General features: G+C 34.9%; 1 protein-coding gene across 6 annotated transcripts in view; it reads right to left on the bottom strand.

Annotated features, from left to right (window-relative positions):
- RNF13 (ring finger protein 13) overlaps positions 1 to 19,948 on the bottom strand; it is a 217,034-nt gene that overhangs the window by 54,304 nt on the left and 142,782 nt on the right. For 4 of the 6 annotated variants that reach the window (XM_082459618.1, XM_082459620.1, XM_082459617.1 and 1 more), the window contains 2 exons: positions 7,094 to 7,181; positions 622 to 712 (listed from right to left, as the gene is read on the bottom strand). In XM_082459618.1, the coding sequence (XP_082315744.1) occupies positions 622 to 712; positions 7,094 to 7,181 (179 nt within the window). Of the gene's footprint in view, positions 1 to 621; positions 713 to 7,083; positions 7,182 to 19,948 lie in introns of all 6 variants that reach the window. The other 2 variants (XM_082459621.1, XM_082459622.1) reach the window with 1 other exon arrangement.

The following is a 19,948-nucleotide window of genomic DNA, read 5'->3' as shown; positions in this document are numbered from 1 at the left end:
TAAAAGTTAGTCACTTAACACAGTGTTTTGGATTCTTTGTTTATAAAATAACATTTCTTTTTAATAAAATACAAACATGTCTTAATGAAAAGTATCATATAAATGTAAATCAGGGACTTCCCTGGTGGTCCAGTGGTTAACAATCTGCCTTCCAATGCAGGGGACAGACGCAGGTTCGATCCCTGGTCGGGAACTAAGATCCCACATGCTGCGGGGCAAATAAGGCCACGTGCCGCAACTACAGAGCCCACACGCCCCAATGAAAGGTCCCACGTGCTGCAGCTAAGACCCAACACAGCCGGAAAAAAAAAAAAAAGTAAATCACATTGCTTCTAAATACCAATGGTTTGATTAAACTATAAAAGGGAAAGTCTTTTTTATCTTTTTAGCAACATGGGTGGCTTAATCTCTCTAGCATAAATGTATTTGCAATATGCAATCATACACAGAACAAACAGTACAATACAGTAAGTCTTAAAATCATGACTTAAGAAGATATCATTTAGCCCGATAGAGTACATTCTAAAACAGAACTTTGATTACAACTAATCTTATATAATTCTACCCTAATAAAGAGAATAATTTTAAGTTACATGATTATTTCTTACATCCATTACTTACCCTTTTTCATATGTGAATTCATCTTTCAGGGAATTAGCTGATGATTCGCCAATAAAGACAGATGGAATGTCAATTTTCTTTAGTACCTCAACTGTATAAAACAATAATAAAATTATTCTTCAAAGGCCATGCTTAGTGTAAAATCAACTTAACCTTCTTCATAATAACAGCAAATACAACTGGAAATAATTACAATCAACTTGAATTGTCTATTATTTGATTTTCCATATTGCATATTTATACCACCATCAAAATGGCTGAGAAACATTATTACATTTACAATAACAAAAGCTAACATTTTGCATATAACATTACCGCACTACCTCAATAGTCCTGAGATTGAAATATAATTCTTATTTTGATTATTTCCATTTGATTTATTTGATTTATTCCTCTACAAACATAATTAACTATTAGAAAAGGAAGAAGAGGAAGAAATGTAAAGTGTTTTTTCCATTCATAACTTAATTCCTAAATGAAAAAGTGAAAAAAGCTTTTTTTTACATACCCATTCCCACGAGAGGTGTAAGCCAAAGAATGTAGGAAAAGACCACTTTACAACAGTCTGAAAAATGACACCACACATCTAAGGCTTTACAGAGTGAAGGGCTGACAGTTCAGAAAGGGCACAGGATAGGGAAGCTGGGTAAATTTCTACTTCCTCCTAAGCCTGGAGTTCATGATAAAGCACTGTGTTTTGATTCGTGTCTTACGAAAGTTTACTTTTATATCTATGTTAAAAAACCAAAATCAAATGCCAACAAAAAAAGAACTTTGCAAAAATTACCCAGTACTCAAGATGAGAAATAAAAAAAATCATCTTACTCTTCCTATAGAAAAAGCAGCCATATTTTTAACTGCGAGTTATTTTAACAGATTTGGCTTTAGAGGCAGTCCATTTGTTTTCTTTTGTTACATTTTTCACAACAACTTTGTTCTACATTTCTTTTAAAAATGTATATTTATTATTTATTTAAAAGAGGGGGGTGGATACAAGTAAAGAAGAACAGAACACAGCCATAATCCTTCCCACCCAAAGACAAGGCTTTCATTTGAAGCAGTATAAACAGTTCTTTAAGTTTCGACAAATGCATACAATTATGTGAGCACCACCACAATCAAGATAAAAAATGTTTTATCATCCCTCCAAATTCCCTCATGCCCCTTTACAGTCAACCCTCACCACAACCTCGGCAACCACTGATGTATTTTTCTTTAATTCTTATAAAGACAAGTTTTAAAGTTTTAAAATCTTGGTATCCTTAGTAGAGTACATTTTTCTTTTCGTTTTCAGATTGTTTGGATATATGCAAATAAAATCATTCATTCCGTACGTTCTCTCTCTTTCTGTCTCTCTCTCACACACACACATACACACATGCCCATATCATATAAACCCTAAGAGGGAAGAAACCAAAATGGTTAGCAGAGGAACACTTAATCACTATCTTTATATTACTAAGATCAATAAATATTTAAATTTTTGTATTAATGGGATCATATAATAATGGGAAAAAGTATAGGCTTTTTCCACTTAATGGTATACCTCAGATATCCTGTCATGTCAATAAATATCTACCTCATAATTTTTAATAGCTACAGAGGTACTGTTATATAACCATATATATTTTAGGGAGATATTTTCTGTCATGCTAAGAGATCTTTCTCTTTCACATAACAGTTTAAATTTTAATTTATTTGATAATTATAACTTGGAATTGTATACCCTTTGTAAAATGCTTTACTCTTTCATGAAGATACTCTGATAAACTTGAGGAGGAATTTTTGGCTTGTAACTACTGGCTTAGAATTATTGGGAGCAACATAACTTCCCTGAGTTATGATATCTAATGACATGGTAAAAGCTCCTCACTTTAGTCAGAAGATTAAGAAGGGGGAAATGACGTACACAAATATGAACAGCCATCCTGGAGACTTTGCAACATCATTTATCTACTGAAAACAAAACCAAATGTTTTAGTTCACAAAATACTTTAAAAACACGAAATCTTAATCTGATCCACAAAACAACTCTGTGAAGTATCGTGCCAAGCAGTATTATCGTATCACAGACAGATTATAATTTAAGCAGTCAGCCCTAACCTCTCCAGACGCATACGTCCAACTGCCGGTTCAGTTTCTCCATTTGACTGCCTAGCAGATGTTTCAGCCTTAATGTTTCTCAAACGGAATCCTCAATATCTCTTTTCCCTTAATCAGTTCTACTTCTACTCTTTCTCATCTCTGTAACTAACTATTCACCTAGTTTCTCAAGTTAAACATCTTGGAGTTCTCCTCGTCTCCTCCCCTTCTTTTATTCCTTATATCAAACCCTATCAACCTCAAAACAGATCCACAATTCTATCACTTCCCATCACAGTCACCGCTAATACTCCAAACTGCCATCACCTCTTGCCTGGCTGCTGCACCGATGTTCTAACTGGCCTCTCAGTTGGCACTCTTGCCCATCTCTCACCTTCAGTCTATTCTCCAAAGAACAACCAAAGTGATCCTTTAAAACCTGTCAGATCACCTCACACCTCTGCTTAAAACCCATGTAAAACAAATTCCAAAGTCCTACAACACCCAACATGATCTAGCCCCTGGCTCCCTCTCCAACTTCATCCCCTGCAACTCTCTCTCTCCCTTGTTCACTCTACTCCAGCCACTGTGATTTTCTGCCACACCTTGAAAACACTAAGTATGCTTTATCTTTGAGCATCTGCATTTGCCTGATGTTCCCTTTCCTCGGAACATCCTCCTCCAGAAATCTGCATGGCTCAGCCTCTCACTTTAGACCTATGCTCAAATGTCAAAGCCTCATAGCAACCTTCTCTGATCACCCTATCTAAAATAGCCATCCTCCTCTCATCCCTGTCACTACGTATCCCTTTAACCTGGCATGTTTTTCTTCATAGCACTTACCACTACTTGACATATACCATACCTCTTTGATTATGTGTTCATTTCCTCTCTCCCACCCTAGAATGCAATAATAACAATAATAATAACTGCAGCAATAATAATAGCAGCTAAATAACCATTAAATGATTACTAAGAACCAGGCAGTCTTCTAGATGTTTTATATGTCATAAGCAACAAACCAGTGAATTGAGTACTATTATCATCCCCATTTAACATATCAGAAAAGTGAGGCATAGAGATGTTAGGTAATGTTCCCAAGGTCACATAGCTGGTAAGTGGTGGAGCTGGGATTCAAACCTTGTAAGGCAATACTCAGAAACCATACTCTTTAACTACTGCATTCTGCTACCTCAATGAAAAGTATGAGCAAAGCCTTAAAACTGTATCATTTCCTGCTGTAGTCATGATGCCTAAGAGAGTGCTTGATGCAGAGTAGGCTGACAAAAAATATTTGTTGAAGGCAGAAAGCAAGGAAAAAAGGAGAAGAAACAAACCCATACTGGTAACTTGCCCTATTTATACAGCTAGAAATTTGCACAGCCTAGACCCAAACTTGAGGCTCAGACTCCTAATGTAGGCTCTTTCCACTCTGCTATGGCATGGGTTTTCTCATATACCTTCTTTCATATGATCTTCAAAACCCTGTCAGGTCAAATAAAAATTAAAATTATTCACACTTTTACAGACGAAAATAAAGGGCCTGGAAAGGTTAGTAACTTTTCCAGCAGCACAGGTCAGTTCATATATCAACTAACTTGGAATAAACCCACATTTCCTGGTCTTGAAGTTCGTATTCTTCCCCACCACATTCTGCTGCCTCCTGAAGATGACAAATGTGATTGACTCACTGAGCTAATCTATCATTCTATGTCCTAGATGAAATAAGAAACAGATACATTCCTGTGTGAAATGTTGGCAAGAGGCCTTTAAAACTTCCTTTTGGGTCCAGATATTAGAACCTCTGCTCTTAGGAGAACACATGTGGCTATGATCTAAGCCTAAAAAGAGCGATAGATACATGCTTCTTTTAATAAATCTGTGCTTCCTTTTCCTCTACCAAGTAACAGCAAAGATGAAAATGGTAAAGATCTTTACAACGTGTTGGATATATGAAATGTTCAAACACATACACACTCAAGGACAGAGCAAAATGTCATGGAAAGTAATCCAAGCAATGAAGTCAAGAACCAAAATTCTGAACAATCTCTGAAATATAATAACTCAGTCGGAACATTTCCATAGCAACAACAGGATTATATGGTTATGTGCTACTTCTAATATTTAGCACACTTTCCTTAGGAACTGATATGATAATCACAAAAAGGTTTTAGTACAAAGACAAAACAGGTGTTAAGGGGAACTGACACTTTCATATTGCAAATTTTTTATTAAAAGCATGTCAAAAGAGTAAATAGTTTACAAATACTAATCATTTTATTCAACCCAGAACCCTTGAGAAGGTCTTGAGGGTTGCTAAAACCTAGGCCCAGGCCTTCAGCAAAACACACAAAGAGTAGGTAACTTGCTCAAAATTATACATTCAAAACAAGTAGAAGCACACATTTGAATTCAGGCCTATTTTTAGAGTGTGTACACTTTCCGTTTTGCCAGTAATGTATACAGGTCACAAAAGTGACTAGCCTGGGAGGTACTGTGTAGGATAATATATTTTTTTTAATGGGAGGTGATTAAAGGAAGAGAAGACAACTGTGTCAAATCTGTAGTAAAACAGTACTAGTTTATTTGATAAGTAAAATCCCTTCATCAATTCCTCTAATTCCTAAACAGTGGTTATCAAACCTTTTGTGAAATGCTAGAACCTCTTAAGGGTACTTCATGCATTCTACAGTTATGATTTAATCAGCTAGAAGATTAAAATAATAATTTAAAATATAAAGAAATTAATTAATGAACTTATTGCTAAGTTTTACTTTTTATATATTGTAATTTTGCCCCAGATTATATTAGGGGTAAGAAGGAAAAGAGTTCAACTCACCAACAACAAAAAATACTGTCTCATGTTATAAAAAGATTTTTTTGGTCAAGGAATCCAAAATATTTCCTACTGAGGATGCAGTTATTTAAAGTCCTAAATACATTCCAATGGAGTATATCAGTCCATAGCTTTAGGTCTGCTCTTTGCTGAAAACTCTTTCTTGCATATATGACTCAATCCAACTTAATAACAAGAGGTATTATTGTTATATACTAAAAGAAAAACAAAAACAAAATATTTAATCCTGAATGTTGGCAGTGTATTTATTTAGTGTATTCTGGGTTCTGAACCCAACTGCCAATGTGTGTGGGGATCTTCCCACACCATCAAACAACTCAACTCAATTCTGACATTGTCTACCTGGAGATACAGCATCAGATTCCACAGGGTTAGTGTTCGGTCTCACAAGAATCCCCATCCCCCACTTCAGACACCAGCCACAAGTCCAAGCTGTTACCTGTGCTTCTGACCCACCCACCAGCTACGGACTGGAGGTTCCAACAACCCTTACTCCATGGGTTCAATTAATTTGCGAGAGCAGCTCACAGAACTCAAAGAAACATTTTATATACTAGACTACCAGTTTGTTATAAAAGGATATAATTCAGGAACAACCAGATGAAAGAGATGTATAGGGCAAGGTATATGGGAAGGGGTGCAGAGGTTCCATGGTCTCTCCAGGAGTGCAACTTTCCCAGCATCTCCACGCTTCCACCAACCCAAAAGCTCTCTAAACCTGTCCTTTCAGGTTTTTACAGAGGCTTCATTACATAGGCATGACTGATTAAAACCACTGGCCCCTGAGGTCAGGGGGTGTGACTGAAAGTTCCAACCTTCTAATCACCTGGCTAGTTCTCCTAGCAACCAGCCCCATCCTTTGGTGGAGTCCAAAAGTAGTCTCATTAACATAAAAAAGACACCTTTAACACTCTCACTAAATTAAGTGAAAGGATACAGCTTAAAAATCAGTCTGATTAAAGCCAGTTATTTCATTAAAATTGGTTCATTTTCTCTAGTAAAGAATAAGGAAAGACATTCCCATTTTGAATGGAAAGCTATAGGCATGCCAATATACGTGAGGGGGCTAATAATAACCAACTGGCATAAGAGAGCACAAGTATGTGGCTTTGAAATTCCACAAGAATACAGCAGCTACTTAGTATTTCTGCATATCCTAAAATTTAATGTTGTGAATCTCTAAATGAATCACAAAAATTCTCCTATGGCATCCTTAACTCAATATGCTTATCTCTATTTAAAGCTTTGGCTTTCCTTTGGTTTTTTACCATAATATCAATACATCCTATAAAATGAAACACATAGGTTAAAAAAACAACAGCAACAACGACAAACTGTTCAGAAAAGAACAAGTCAATTCCACTTATATTGTGAACAAAATTATCCCAAGAGGATTAAAAATTGGAAATTATCTTTCTGATGGAGAAGAAATTTTGCTTTTTAAACAGAAAATGAAAGAAAAGAAATTCTGGTAAGTTTTAGTTTCGAATGATTGGTCAAACAGGAGAGAAGAAAAGTGATACCTGTACTTACTGTCGTTGGATCCCATGCTAATGAGGTCATCAGAATCAACATTGTGAACTATGGCTGCTTTGTATCCTGCCCTCTGTGCATTTAAAACCTGCAAGTCAGAAAACAGTCATGATAGGAGGAAGAAAGTGCTTTGTCATAAGGCCCCTCAACTTCAGCAAACATAAATCAATGAGCCCATAACATACAACTAGAACTAGATTATGTATATATACAAGAACAGATCTCAAGTGTGTTCTTGAAACATAATGTGTTTTATAATTGATTATCAAGGACTTCTTTAGATATCTTCTTGATTTCACTCATGGTACTAAATGAAATGAGAGGCAAATAAAGGACAGAGATACAAGCTACCAAACCAAAAGGATCCAAAGCAATAAACCTGTCTGGCTCTAAAGAGGTAGAGGCTTGTGATCAAGCTCTTGTGTCATGAGCCCTTGAGAAGTCAAATCTACCTCTGCTACTTACGAGTGCATTAAACTTGGGCAAATTCTTTTTCTTCCTTAATCCTCAGTTTCCCCAACTTTAAAATGAGAATGGCAACAATATTTTTCACATATGTAAAATAATTTTTTAAATGCTTAATACCATGCCTGATACCTAGAAATGAATCAAATAAAAGCTATTCTCATTATCAGCTTGATCATCAACGATTTTCTTTAAAAATCCTTTCTAAAGCTTTGAAAAAATTAAAAATAACTCCAGCCTGAAGTTGCTTACTTTGGTTCTACTAGCTATATAATCTTTCCTAAAACTAGTCTCCAAAATATTGTAAGCTTTGAACCATAAGAATATGGCTAGATGTGTGGAAGAATTTTCGTACATGAAAGATCTGAAAAGTATCCACACATGTTACCACACCTCACTTTTAAAATAACAATCTGTTTTAAATAAAAATAAACCCAGACCTAACTCCTTTGGACTGTTTGGTAAAAATGAAGGATCAGATCATTATTTGCATACTGGTTAAATAAAATGAAAATTGGGTATGCAAACATATATATATAAAATAGTTTTGAATACTTGAAATACTTTTGAATACTCTGGATATAATTCTGGATACTTAATATGGTAAGAAACTCTTGAAACACTGTTTTAGTTATCAGCATAATAATGATTCAAAATTCTACCATAATTCAATAAAGATAAGACCTGAGTCAAGCTCCAAAGAGTAAGGGAAAGCCCAAAAAGTCGGGTTCCTGAGAGTAAAAGGAATGCCCAAGTGTTCAGTAGACTGGATTTGAATGCTAAGTAAGAAAAATGAGGTTCATATATTCAACCCCAATCAGGTAAGAGTAAAATTCTCTTCTACATTACCACTGACTTCTCTACAACTACCTCACAAATGAAAGCTGGAATTCTGAAAGAGACAATAATGTGCATTAATCAGGATATTTTTATCCTATCATCAAAAAACCCCTGAATCTGCAGTGCCTCAAAGAATTAATATTTTATTCATCTTTATAGTCTCTACAGAACCTACGAAATAATATCCTGACAGAACAGGCACTCATTACATATTACTAGAATGAGAAAATGTATAAAATATGTGCTTAAATTAATAGCTCATATTATAACATTACAAACACAAGAGAGAAAATAAGGCAGTTTTTTTTTTTAATGAATTAAAATAGCATAAATAGTTCACCAACATAGGACCTACTGCTCTAATGTTGGGAATAACGGCAAGAAAACCAACCAGCCAACAAAATTGTTACAAGGAATGTTTTGCAGTCATGCAAAGAAAAGTCAATAATCAAAAAAGTAAGTTTACTATTTTTTGCCTATGTGTGCATGTTTTATTTTTAGGTGGATTTTGTTTGTTATACAACTAAAATTTAAGAAAATGCCAGCCTCCACAGCCTCTTCTCCGTAGATTTTACTGCTTTCCAAGGGTAGGGAAAAAAAAAATCTCTCAAGAAGAATATAATAGCTTCTAAACTTTATTTCTTATTTATTACTTATATATTAACCTATTATTTATTCATTATATTATCATAGCAGAACAGACTTCACTTAGCTTTTACTGAAACAAAAGTATACTTGGTTGGGGTTGCTATTAGTTTATCTGATGCTTTAATGACCATTTAACTGTTCCCCAAAAAAGCTAACCAAGTAACTAAGGAGAAATGTTCCTTTCACAAATCCAGAAAACAACTGTTTCCAGAGACACAATTTAAGAAATGTAGAATTTATATCAAAAGTTGTTCTCTCCTAATATAAAACTTAAGTTTTACATTTCTTTTTAAAGCCAACTAATACACAAAGTCATTGAAATTACATGATTTAACTTGTTTCCCTGAAAACTATATATCTGTGAGCAAAGATACAACATGTTAAGATACACAGAAGGTGGTCTCAGGAGCCATGATAAAGTGTATGTAAAGAAACATAGTTCAATTCAGTAAATGTTTGCTGAATTTACATAACAAGTAAGGTACAGTGTGCTGGGCACCATGCAGAACTCAAAGGTGAATCAGAAACAATCACTATCCTCAGAGATCTGGATACTCATGAATATCCAAACAGATCGGGTGCTTTCTAGCCTATCTGCTCATGCTATCATCTCTGCTTGGAATAGGCTTTGTCTTCTGAACGCCTAATCAGCCCTTTAAATTCCATTACCTCCAAGAAGCCTGCCTGTCCTGTTCCATGCCCTGTTCCACATGCTGTCCCAAGCACCCATACAACTGCTTCCTGCTTAGTATTTATACCAATTTGTTATCTTATATAGTGCCTTATAGTTGTTAGGGGAAGCACTGACAGAAACCGCCCGCCCTGGCCAGGCAAGGTAATAGCCACTTGCGTGAGTTATATCACAACAGGAGATCCTGGTAAGGAACGTGGAACTAACAAGCTACCACCAACCGGAAGAATTCGGGAAGGGTCAGAAGGAGAGAAGAGACGCCAGTCCACATGTCCTACCAACCTCCCAGAATCCTTCTTGATGGAATCCACCTTGGCTGAGTGATGCGTGTGCCACCAGGAAGGACCCTGAGTCAGAATGACTGGCCGGAGACAACCCAGAAACTAACCCCATTAACCATAAAACCCGAGACGGTGAGCCATGTGGCAGAGCAGTTCTCCTGGGTCCCCTGACCCTGCTGCTCTCCACCCAGGCGCTCCCCCCGCGAAAAAGTCTCTTGCTTTGTCAGCACGTGTCTCTTCAGACAATTCATTTCCAAGTGTTAGACAAGAGCCCACTCTTGGTCCCTGGAAGGGGTCTCCCTTCCTACAACATACTTATGCATTATATGTACCATCCCATTTACAAAACAAGCCTTCATGGGGTCCTTAAATCTTCTTCAGTTGTCTATGTGTGAATTTTTCCGGTAAGAAGGGACAAAATAATCATCAATTTTACAAGAGGCTTTCTGAACTGCAAATTGTTAAGAATGTAAATTAATGGATTTACAACAATCTGCTATGTGTGTAACTAAATCTAGGCATTAGATTCTTAAAACTGCATTGAGCAACTGAGGAGAACAGTTTCTTTCACACATCCAAAATGCAATTGGTTCCATAAATACAATATAAAATTATATCAATATCAAAGGCTGTTCTCTAATAAAATAATAAAATTCCTTATATAGAAAATGACTAAAATAGGAAGGAATTCTGTAAGCACAAATGTGAATTACAAAAAATAGAAACATGTTTTCAAAATTTTAACAAGAAGGCTTCCCCAAGGTTTTTGTTGTTGTTATTGATTTTTAAAATAATGAAATTAAATCAAAGAAACACATTAACATATGGCTCAACAGGCTTATGAAGACAAACAAGGAAAATATATCCATGTTATGAACTATAAAAATCATGTGTCAGTCAAATTAAATTACATTTTTAACTAAGCAGCAGCTGGTATTTTCAAAAACACATGAGGCAGAAATAAGACCTAAATCATTCAGTATGCATGTGCAAGGTTTCACATTCATAAAATGCAACCTCAAACATGTTGTCAGATGGAGGCAAAGAACTCAAAGATACATAAATAAAAAGTGGGCACAGTTAACAAACCTAAATTCTAAAACAGCCATCAACACTGAAAATTGCATGAAAAGGCCTTCTGAATTGAACTACAAATCTGCCTTTTTAAGGAAACTGATTAGGGAGCCATTAGCTCAAATTGTGGTAAATGTACTAGTTTACATCTAATCAACAAATTAGCTGCAATTAAATTACGTAGACCAGGTAGCACCTAACCAAGAGTTTTCAAGAAATATGGGACTGCTGGCTTGTTATTATAAATAGCCAGTATGCCAGAAGATAGCGGACTGCTAATGGAAGAGGCTTCAATAAGACATGTTCTAAAAGGAACCCTGGGAATGACACAATAATTCATCTTATTTCCAGACTGGATGAATTGGTAAAACACTAATAAAAGAGGCATTGTAAGAAGAAAAAACTGATTGCACTGTCAAGATGTCCATAGTTCATTAATGACATAAATGTACACTAATCTATCCTTGTTCTCAAAAAGATAATAAAACCAAAATCCTGCTGCCTTAATGGAAATCACAATACTAGAAATCTAAATTTATGATATTTATATTTTAAAGTATTACCTTAAAAATTAACCAAAGATAATTTTTTCATGCATCTTAGTAAAAACATTAATTATGAGAAAACTAAGCCTGACATCATTGTGAAAAAAGAGATCTGAAAAATAACATTTAGAGCATTTTGAATGCCAGACTTTATGTTTCTTAAGGAACTACCTTGTTTACTGGTATATATCTCAAGCCTAGAAGAATCTCTCTCATGTAAATACTTGTTTAATCAAACTAAATTACAACTAAGATAACTATTACCCAGTCTTACCCAGAAAGATATATGCCACAAAAATGAAATTTCCTTATATTTATTGCTTAGTTCCCCCTTAAAAACATGCCAAAAATTTTACTTCAGTCATTGTGGATAAAAATTTTTCTAAAACATTTTCCATTTTCCTAGCTGTCTCAATTAAAAGACACCAAATGTGATTTGACTTTTTCCAGTGACTTGGGGATTATCATGAACATGCTTTACTGGACCCTAGTGGGTTTTTCTCCTTCATGTTAAGTGTCAATGTCACTTCCTCTCTCTCTGTGCTTAGACTACCAGTAGTCATTCTAACCTTGCTCCACCCTTATATTCTTTTCTATAATAGAGAAACAAAGAAGTAAACCTGATAAGAATTCTATGCTTAAAAAAAAAAATTAAGTACATAAAAAGTTCCAAGAAAAATCATCGGGAAAAGTATATGGTTTCAAAGCTGAAATTTTGTGACATTTATTATGGTGGTACAAAGGCATGTTTCCATCTCTTATTTTAGGTTATGTTCTGAGAGCGTTGACCTTTTGATAAATGGCATATTACAAATGTACATGTTTATTTATTATTTAGGCTTAAAGATAAGTTGTATTTATTTCATTAGAAAATTCTGGTGGTTGGGCTGGTAAAATCTGTGTTCGTATGCAAAGCCATACTTACCTGTTTCAAGTAGAACAGAAAACAGAAGCCAGAATCCTTGGAACTTTAAAAATTAATTAAAGATTTTATGTTATGTCCCAGTGGCAGCATTTTAAAGTCAATCTTAGTACATGGGAAAGCAATTTTTAAATATCGAGGGTATTGAAAACTGTAGGTAATAAAACAATTTAGTGGACCTGGGTGAATTTTTTTAATAAAAGGAAATTTCATTACCAGAGTATCACAGCTAATACAGGTAAGTACTGTTTCATGAAACTTTATTACAGGTCTTTGAATGTGGCTGTTTCTAATGAAGTTTTAATATTATATCTAGCACATGGTTAGTACTAAAGATTAAAACCAAAAATGATCCTTTTTTCTTAGTGACATTAAGAAAACCCAAATAAACCTTTATGTGTAGCTATTTCGAATGCTTGCTATTGATTTAAAGATGTTTTTCTTTAAAAAAAAAAAAAAACTTTTACTTTTATATAATGAACTATACCAGTTAAAATAAACTATATCAGTTAAAAGCTGTCTAGAATTTTACTTTTGAGAATTGCAATTTAAACAGAGGTATCCATAAAATATTCTCTAGTTACCTATGTATTGACTATATTAAAGTACAAATTAAAATGAAGGATCCAACCTAAGTTCATATTTTTGGATACTGATAGGATTCATATTCCAATCAAATCTTAATTATTTCTCATCCTAACACAGCAGAAGCTCCATTTTAACCCACCCACCACTATTAATAAAGCTTTTTGGAAGAAACTGTTGTGCAACAAAAGGATACATCTAAACTTGTTATCAGCCTACTAGGAATTTCCAAGTAATGACAAGGATTCATACTGCACTTGAAAAACAACTGATGGGGCAATGAGAATGTGATGGTCAGCGCCACCCAGTGACAGATCTCTGACCATACTCCTCCCTTCACTGCCTACTCATTTTGATGTTCTAAGCACTATACTGTAAGCTCAGCACACAAAACTGCATAAAACATAAGTCCTACTCCCAAGAAGCTGAAGTGAGAAAAGATATACCCATGGTGTTTTTTTAGGCTAGAATCAAGCGAGAGAACGAAAATATTACAGGGCAAAAAGAAAGAATCTATAGTAAAGAAATAGGAAATGCATAGTACTGCTGGCTGGGGTTTGCCCTGGCCTCAGCAAAGAATCTTTCCTATCACAAGGTTTTCAAACACAAGACAGAAAATGAGCAGCTTTAGTTAGCGATCACTTTGTGGTACACTTAACATCACTTCATTAAAACATTTGAAATTATTGTAAAAATATTCCAAATAGGAAGCTCCTTCATGAAAATAAGATATTAATACTAGTTTAACACAATCTGTAAATGAAATAAAATCTAAAAGATTTACCTAACAAAGTCTTCAATGAAGTCTGGTTAAAGTAATTAACAACATTAACTAACATTAGTAACAGGTCTCTCTTAAGCTGAAGAGTACTCAGATATTTATTTTACTATTTAAATTGTACATACATACATCATGAATACTTTTTCTGTGAATGCTATGTTTTAAAACACAGAAGGTAAAAAGCCAAAACAAAAAAGCGTAACACAGATACTGATGGTTTTGGAGCCTGGCCTCTTCTGTCCATCTGGGCTATACAGTGGGTTTCTGCACTTCCAGCAATCTGAAAACTGGAGGTTCACTTTACTGTCCAACCTCTATGGATCCTCTGCAAAAAATGTAGTATAGCTCTGCTTCTAAATCTTTCCAAATGCCAACTGAAAAAAATTCTCCGGAAAACTAATTTTCTTTTCTTTCAGAACTGGCAACAGAAAGCAACCGTAACTCAACCATCAGCCTGGGCACAAACTACCCTTTTTCCCAACTTGGATATCTAACACAGAAAAAAAGTTGTTTTCCCTATAAGGGAAAGAGATGACGTAAAGAAATTAATGGAGGACTTAGAGAATAGAGATAATTTTCAAAACCTAGCTATGATCTTCTTTCATCTGAAGAACTAAGAAGAAATTAAGAAGTAAAATCTCTTTCTCAAATGATCAAAGCAAGGCAGATGAGAATGGAATAGTAGAGAATTCAGAGTGTGAATATAAAAACTGTTAATTCTATCTATAGGATAAAAATTCCTGGAAACATTACAGTACAGTAGGGAATAATCAATTGTTGAAATAAGATCCAGAACTGTGGCAAGCAATCCTGCCAAGATTAAATCCAACATAATTCTTTCCTGCACGTTATTTTAGGATCACTACAGGCCATGTTGAGAAGAACTACTCTATGGAAGACAGTATTAGACCCTAATGACGTTTTCACTCTCATTAATAGGAGTTCAATGACATAAGCCATCTTTCCCTCTTTAGATCCCATCTTTCTTCCTTAACTAGACATTCTTCATTTAATGTGTATCTGAGTAATATGAATAAATTGATTTTGAAGCAAAACAATGTGTGTGGAATCTATGACAAAGGAGGTAAGAATATACAATGGAGAAAGGACAGTCTCATAAATAAATGGTGCTGGGAAAACTGGACAGCTACATGTAAAACAATGAGATTAGAACATTCCCTCATACCATATACTAAAATAAACTCAAAACGTATTTGAGACCTAAATTTAAGAACTGAAACCATAGAACTCCTAGAAGAGCACACAAGCAGAACACTCTTTGACATAAATCAGATCAATCTTTTTTGGCTCTGTCTCCTAAGGCAAAAGAAATAAAAGCAAAAATAAAAAAATGGGACTGAATTAAACTTAAGGCTTTTGTACAGCAAAGGAAATCACTGATAAAACAAAACGACAACTCACTGAGAGAAAATATTTGCAAATGATATGACTGATAAGGGGTTAATATCCAAAACATGAACAGCTCATACAACTCAATATCAAAAACAAACAACCCAATTTAAAGTGGGCAGAAGACATGAATAGACATTTTTCAAAGAAGACATACAGATGGCTAACAGGTACATGAAAAGATGCTCAACATTGCTAATTATCAGGGAAATGCAAATGAAAACCACAATGAGATATCATCGAACACCTGTCAGAATGGCTATCATCAAAAAGCCTACAAATAACAAATGTTGACAAGGATGTGGAGAAAAGGGAACCTTCCTGCACTGTTGGTGGGAATGTAAATTGGTGCAGCCACTATGGAAAATACTATTGAGGTTCCTCAAAAAACTAAAAACAGAACTACCATATGATCCAGCAATTCCACTCCTGGGAATATACCCAAAGAAAACTAAAACACTAATTTGAAAACATACATGCATCCCGATGTTCATAGCAGCATTATTTATAATAGCCAAGGTATAGAAGCAACCTAAACATCCGTCAATAGATGAATGGTTAAAGAAGATGCGGTATATAACTGAATATTATTCAGCCATAAAAAAGGATGAAATTCTGCCATTTGCAACAACATGGATGGACCAAGAAAGTATAAAGCTTAGTGAAATAAGTCAGACAGAGAAAGACAAATACTCTATGTTATCACTTATGCATGGAATCTAAGAAAATAAAACAAATGTATATAACAAAACAGACACAGATTCACAAATATAGAGAACAAACTAGTGGTTACCACTGGGGAGAGGGAAGGGGCAAGATAGGGGTATAGGATTAAAATAGGTAAGCAACAAAGATATATTGTACAGCACAGGGAAACAAAGCCAATGTTTTATAATAACATTAAATGAAGTATAATCCTTAAAAATTTTGAATCACTATGTTGTACACCTGAAACTAATATAATATTGTAAATCAATTATACTTCAAAAAAAAAAAAGAATGTGTGTTGAAGAGCTATGTAAATAAAGTTACTGGCATTACATTCTTTCATTAGGTTAGGGTAAAGTACATGTAATTTACTATTTTTCATCTTTATTATTCATTGAATGTTACTTTCTTAGTAAAAGAAGAGAATTTGCTTTGTTGTTTTAATACTGAATAAATCTGTATATAAAGGAATCTAATTATTAAAACACAGATATTTTTATCAAAGGGTGGAAGAAAGGAATAAATGAATAAATTAAAGAACTAGTAGCAGAAAGCTGTTTGAAGCATATACGGGTAGAAATGTTTCCATCCACCGAGTGTCATTTAATTAGTGAAAACTTTGATACAGGATTCTGAAGTAGATTAGTAACAAATGCTATAAGTTACTTTGTAGAAATATAGAGAAGAGTAAGAAAATTTAAACAATGATATTAGATGACTTTGAGATATTTGAGAGTTTAATTTCTACTCAAGCTCACATCTACTTGCTTAATATCACTGAAGTAAAAGTGCAATTCTGAGAATACCATGTAATGTATCAGCCTGGAGGCCTGAGACAGAATAATGAAAGATAAGCCTAGAAAGAAAAGCTGGATGCCTATTTTGTAGGATGATAAAATTTCACTCCAAAGATTTTATTCCTTGTTATTATGATAATAAAGTCACACAAATAATCCAAAAAATGTTTATGTTAACTTTTTAATTCTCATAAAAATTGGGACCTAGAGAAAAATGTTTGTGGGATAAATGAATATCTATATTTAGAAATACTTCCAGGGACTTCCCTGGTGGCGCGGTGCTTAAGAATCCGCCTGCCAATGCAGGGGACACGGGTTCGAGCCCTGGTCGGGGAAGATCCCACATGCCACGGAGCAACTAAGCCTGTGTGCCACAACTACTGAGCCTGCGCTCTAGAGCCCGTGAGCCACAACTATTGAGCCCGCGTGCCACAACTACTGAAGCCGGCGCACCTAGAGCCCATGCTCCGCAACAAGAGAAGCCCGCGCACCGCAATGAAGAGTAGCCCCCGCCCACCGCAACTAGAGAAAGCCAGTGTGCAACAACAAAGACCCAACGCAGCCAAAAATAAATTAATTAATTAAAAAAAAGAAATACTTCCAAGAGCATTAAGTGAAATGAACGTGAAGCCAATAAAAGGTTCCAATAATACTGTTTATTCCCTAATCCAGTTAAATTTAATTGTAAGCCCTTAGGATTTTCTAAATTAGTTCATTCAGCAAATATTTATTAATCATCTACCAAGGGCCATACAATGTATTAAGCATTTGAGTTGTAGAATCTAAAACACTATCTTTTCCCTCACAGAGACTGACATGGGATTAAATAAGTAATATATAAAAGAAGAAGTGATCTATTCTGCCTTGAAGAAAATCAGGGAAGGTTTCAGATAGGAGATGAAACTTCATCTTAGACCTAAAACAAAGTCAGATTTCCCAGACAGACAAGCAGAGGGAAGATATTCCAGATGAAGGACATGGTAGAAACCAAGACAGATGGGGAGAGACTGCTCAGCACATATGGGGATTTGTAAAGTCTTGACGATTAAGGTAAGGGGGCAGGCAAAGTACAGATGTGACTTTAGACAGAGACAGAAGTCAGGTCAAGTAGGGGTTTGTACCCCAGCTAAGTTTTGTAAAAGTCACATTCCAACAGAAAATGAGTACCAACATATTCCTTATCATCTTTAATCCAAATGTAACTCCATCTAAGCCCCCCCACCCAAAAATGCAGAGGGAACAATATCTAAGTCCTTTCAGCCTCCTGCAGCTATATTTTTCAAAAATAATCACTAGAAAATGGTAACATAGAAGTAAAGAGGTCAGTTTGAAATGTTAGTGAGTCACATTGATTAAAGAAAAGGGTCAATTTGCAGATAGTTATACAAAGAGATTATTGAAATGATTACTCAACAGCACATTTACTCTAAAAAGTAATCTCACATGGGTTGAATTTTTAAGATCAAAGTATCATAATTTTGATCAAAATTTTATACCTTAGGTAACTTAGAGCCAGATTTAACATCATGTGGCTTTGTCTCTACTACCAACATGTGGAACTGTAACCAAATATATCACTCTTTAAAAAATAACTTTCACTTGTTGATTGCAAAATACAGTTCTATAAATAAAACCCATATACATATATATATATATAAATGTTAATTTTATTGCAGAAGTTTGGAGATTATAATGATAGCATTTAATTTAAGTTTGAGTCTGTGTTGGACAAATATGCACTATGCTTTTCAAATGATTGGAAAATCAGTTTTATTTGCCTCCTTTTTTGACAGTGGTTTGATTTTTTTTTGTTTGTTTAAGCAAAAATCACTAAACTTGTGCAATGGTAGCATGGAAATTACCTGAGGTGTCTTGTATGATTGTGCTTTGGCCAGGGTGGACGTAGCTTAAATTATAAAAACTAAAGATTAAAGAAAAAGGAAGTATAAGTTCATGTTGCCTATTTAGAAGAGAACTTTCATTCTTCATAACTATATAACATTATAATGCCACTGATTCATAAGGGGTTTAAATTAATTCTGTGGTGTAGGACACCAGCATTATTAGTGTTCATTTTATATCTCTAACGTTCTTGGTCCTATTGAAACATTTCAGTATACAAAAATACTGCAGTATTAATACCCAAGAGAAAAACTATCATAATGTGTATGCTGGTCATTACGATCAGTGTGGTACAATTTTTAAAAATAAACTATCATGCCCTTCAAAAAAAAATCACTAGAGCATAAAGTGGTAATAAAACTCAAAAGAAGTACATGCATTGCACCATTTCTGTTTACCAAGCTTCCCTTGAGTTCAGTTAAAATAAGGTAAATTGACTATTTGAAGAAGTTGTTGACTTAGCATTAAAACCATAAGGTAGAAATATCTAGGACTGCAATGACAGATTTCTGATAACTAATGTTTATTTCGCTATAAACACAGAACTCTGTATAGTTTAGAAAAGTTCTATTTTAAGTGATTATTTTAATGTTCTTGAAATAACCAGGTATTTTTACAAAATTTTTAAAAATTTTATTTCCCACTGGGATGCCAATTCAAGTCTTCTGAGAACTCTCTGCCTCAGAATGCTACGAAGTCATTTTTCTAACTAAAAGATTTAATGAAGCCTTGACTTATTTACCAAAGAGCCAGCAATGTTTTCTTAATTTCAAATACTCACCAAAAACTAACATTTCCAAACAATTATATTTTGTCACAGTGAAGAACAACTGTACAAAGATAAACAAGATGACATTGTTTTGCTTTTCCTCTAAAGCCAGAGGTCCCCAACCTTTTTGGCACCAGGGACCAGTTTCGTGGAAGACAATTTTTCCATGGCTGGGGAAAGGAGGGGTGGAGGGGGCTCAGGAGGTAATGCCAGCGATGATTCAGGTGGTAATGCGAGCGATGGGGAGCGAGCGGCAGATGAAGCTTCACTCCCTCGCCCTCTGATCACCTCTTGCTGTGCGGCCCAGTTCCTAACAGGCCTCGGACCCTGTCCACGGCCCAGGGGTTGGGAACCCCTGCTCTAAAGAGCTGTATTTTTCAGAAGATACAGCTTTTGTCAGTGTGAGTAAAAGTAACTGTTTTCAGATTAAGCAGCTG

The sequence above is a fragment of the Balaenoptera physalus genome (genome assembly GCF_965194825.1).
Source record: "Balaenoptera physalus genome assembly, chromosome: 4".
NCBI lineage: Eukaryota > Metazoa > Chordata > Mammalia > Artiodactyla > Balaenopteridae > Balaenoptera > Balaenoptera physalus.
This window is presented reverse-complemented; position numbering and strand designations above follow the sequence as displayed.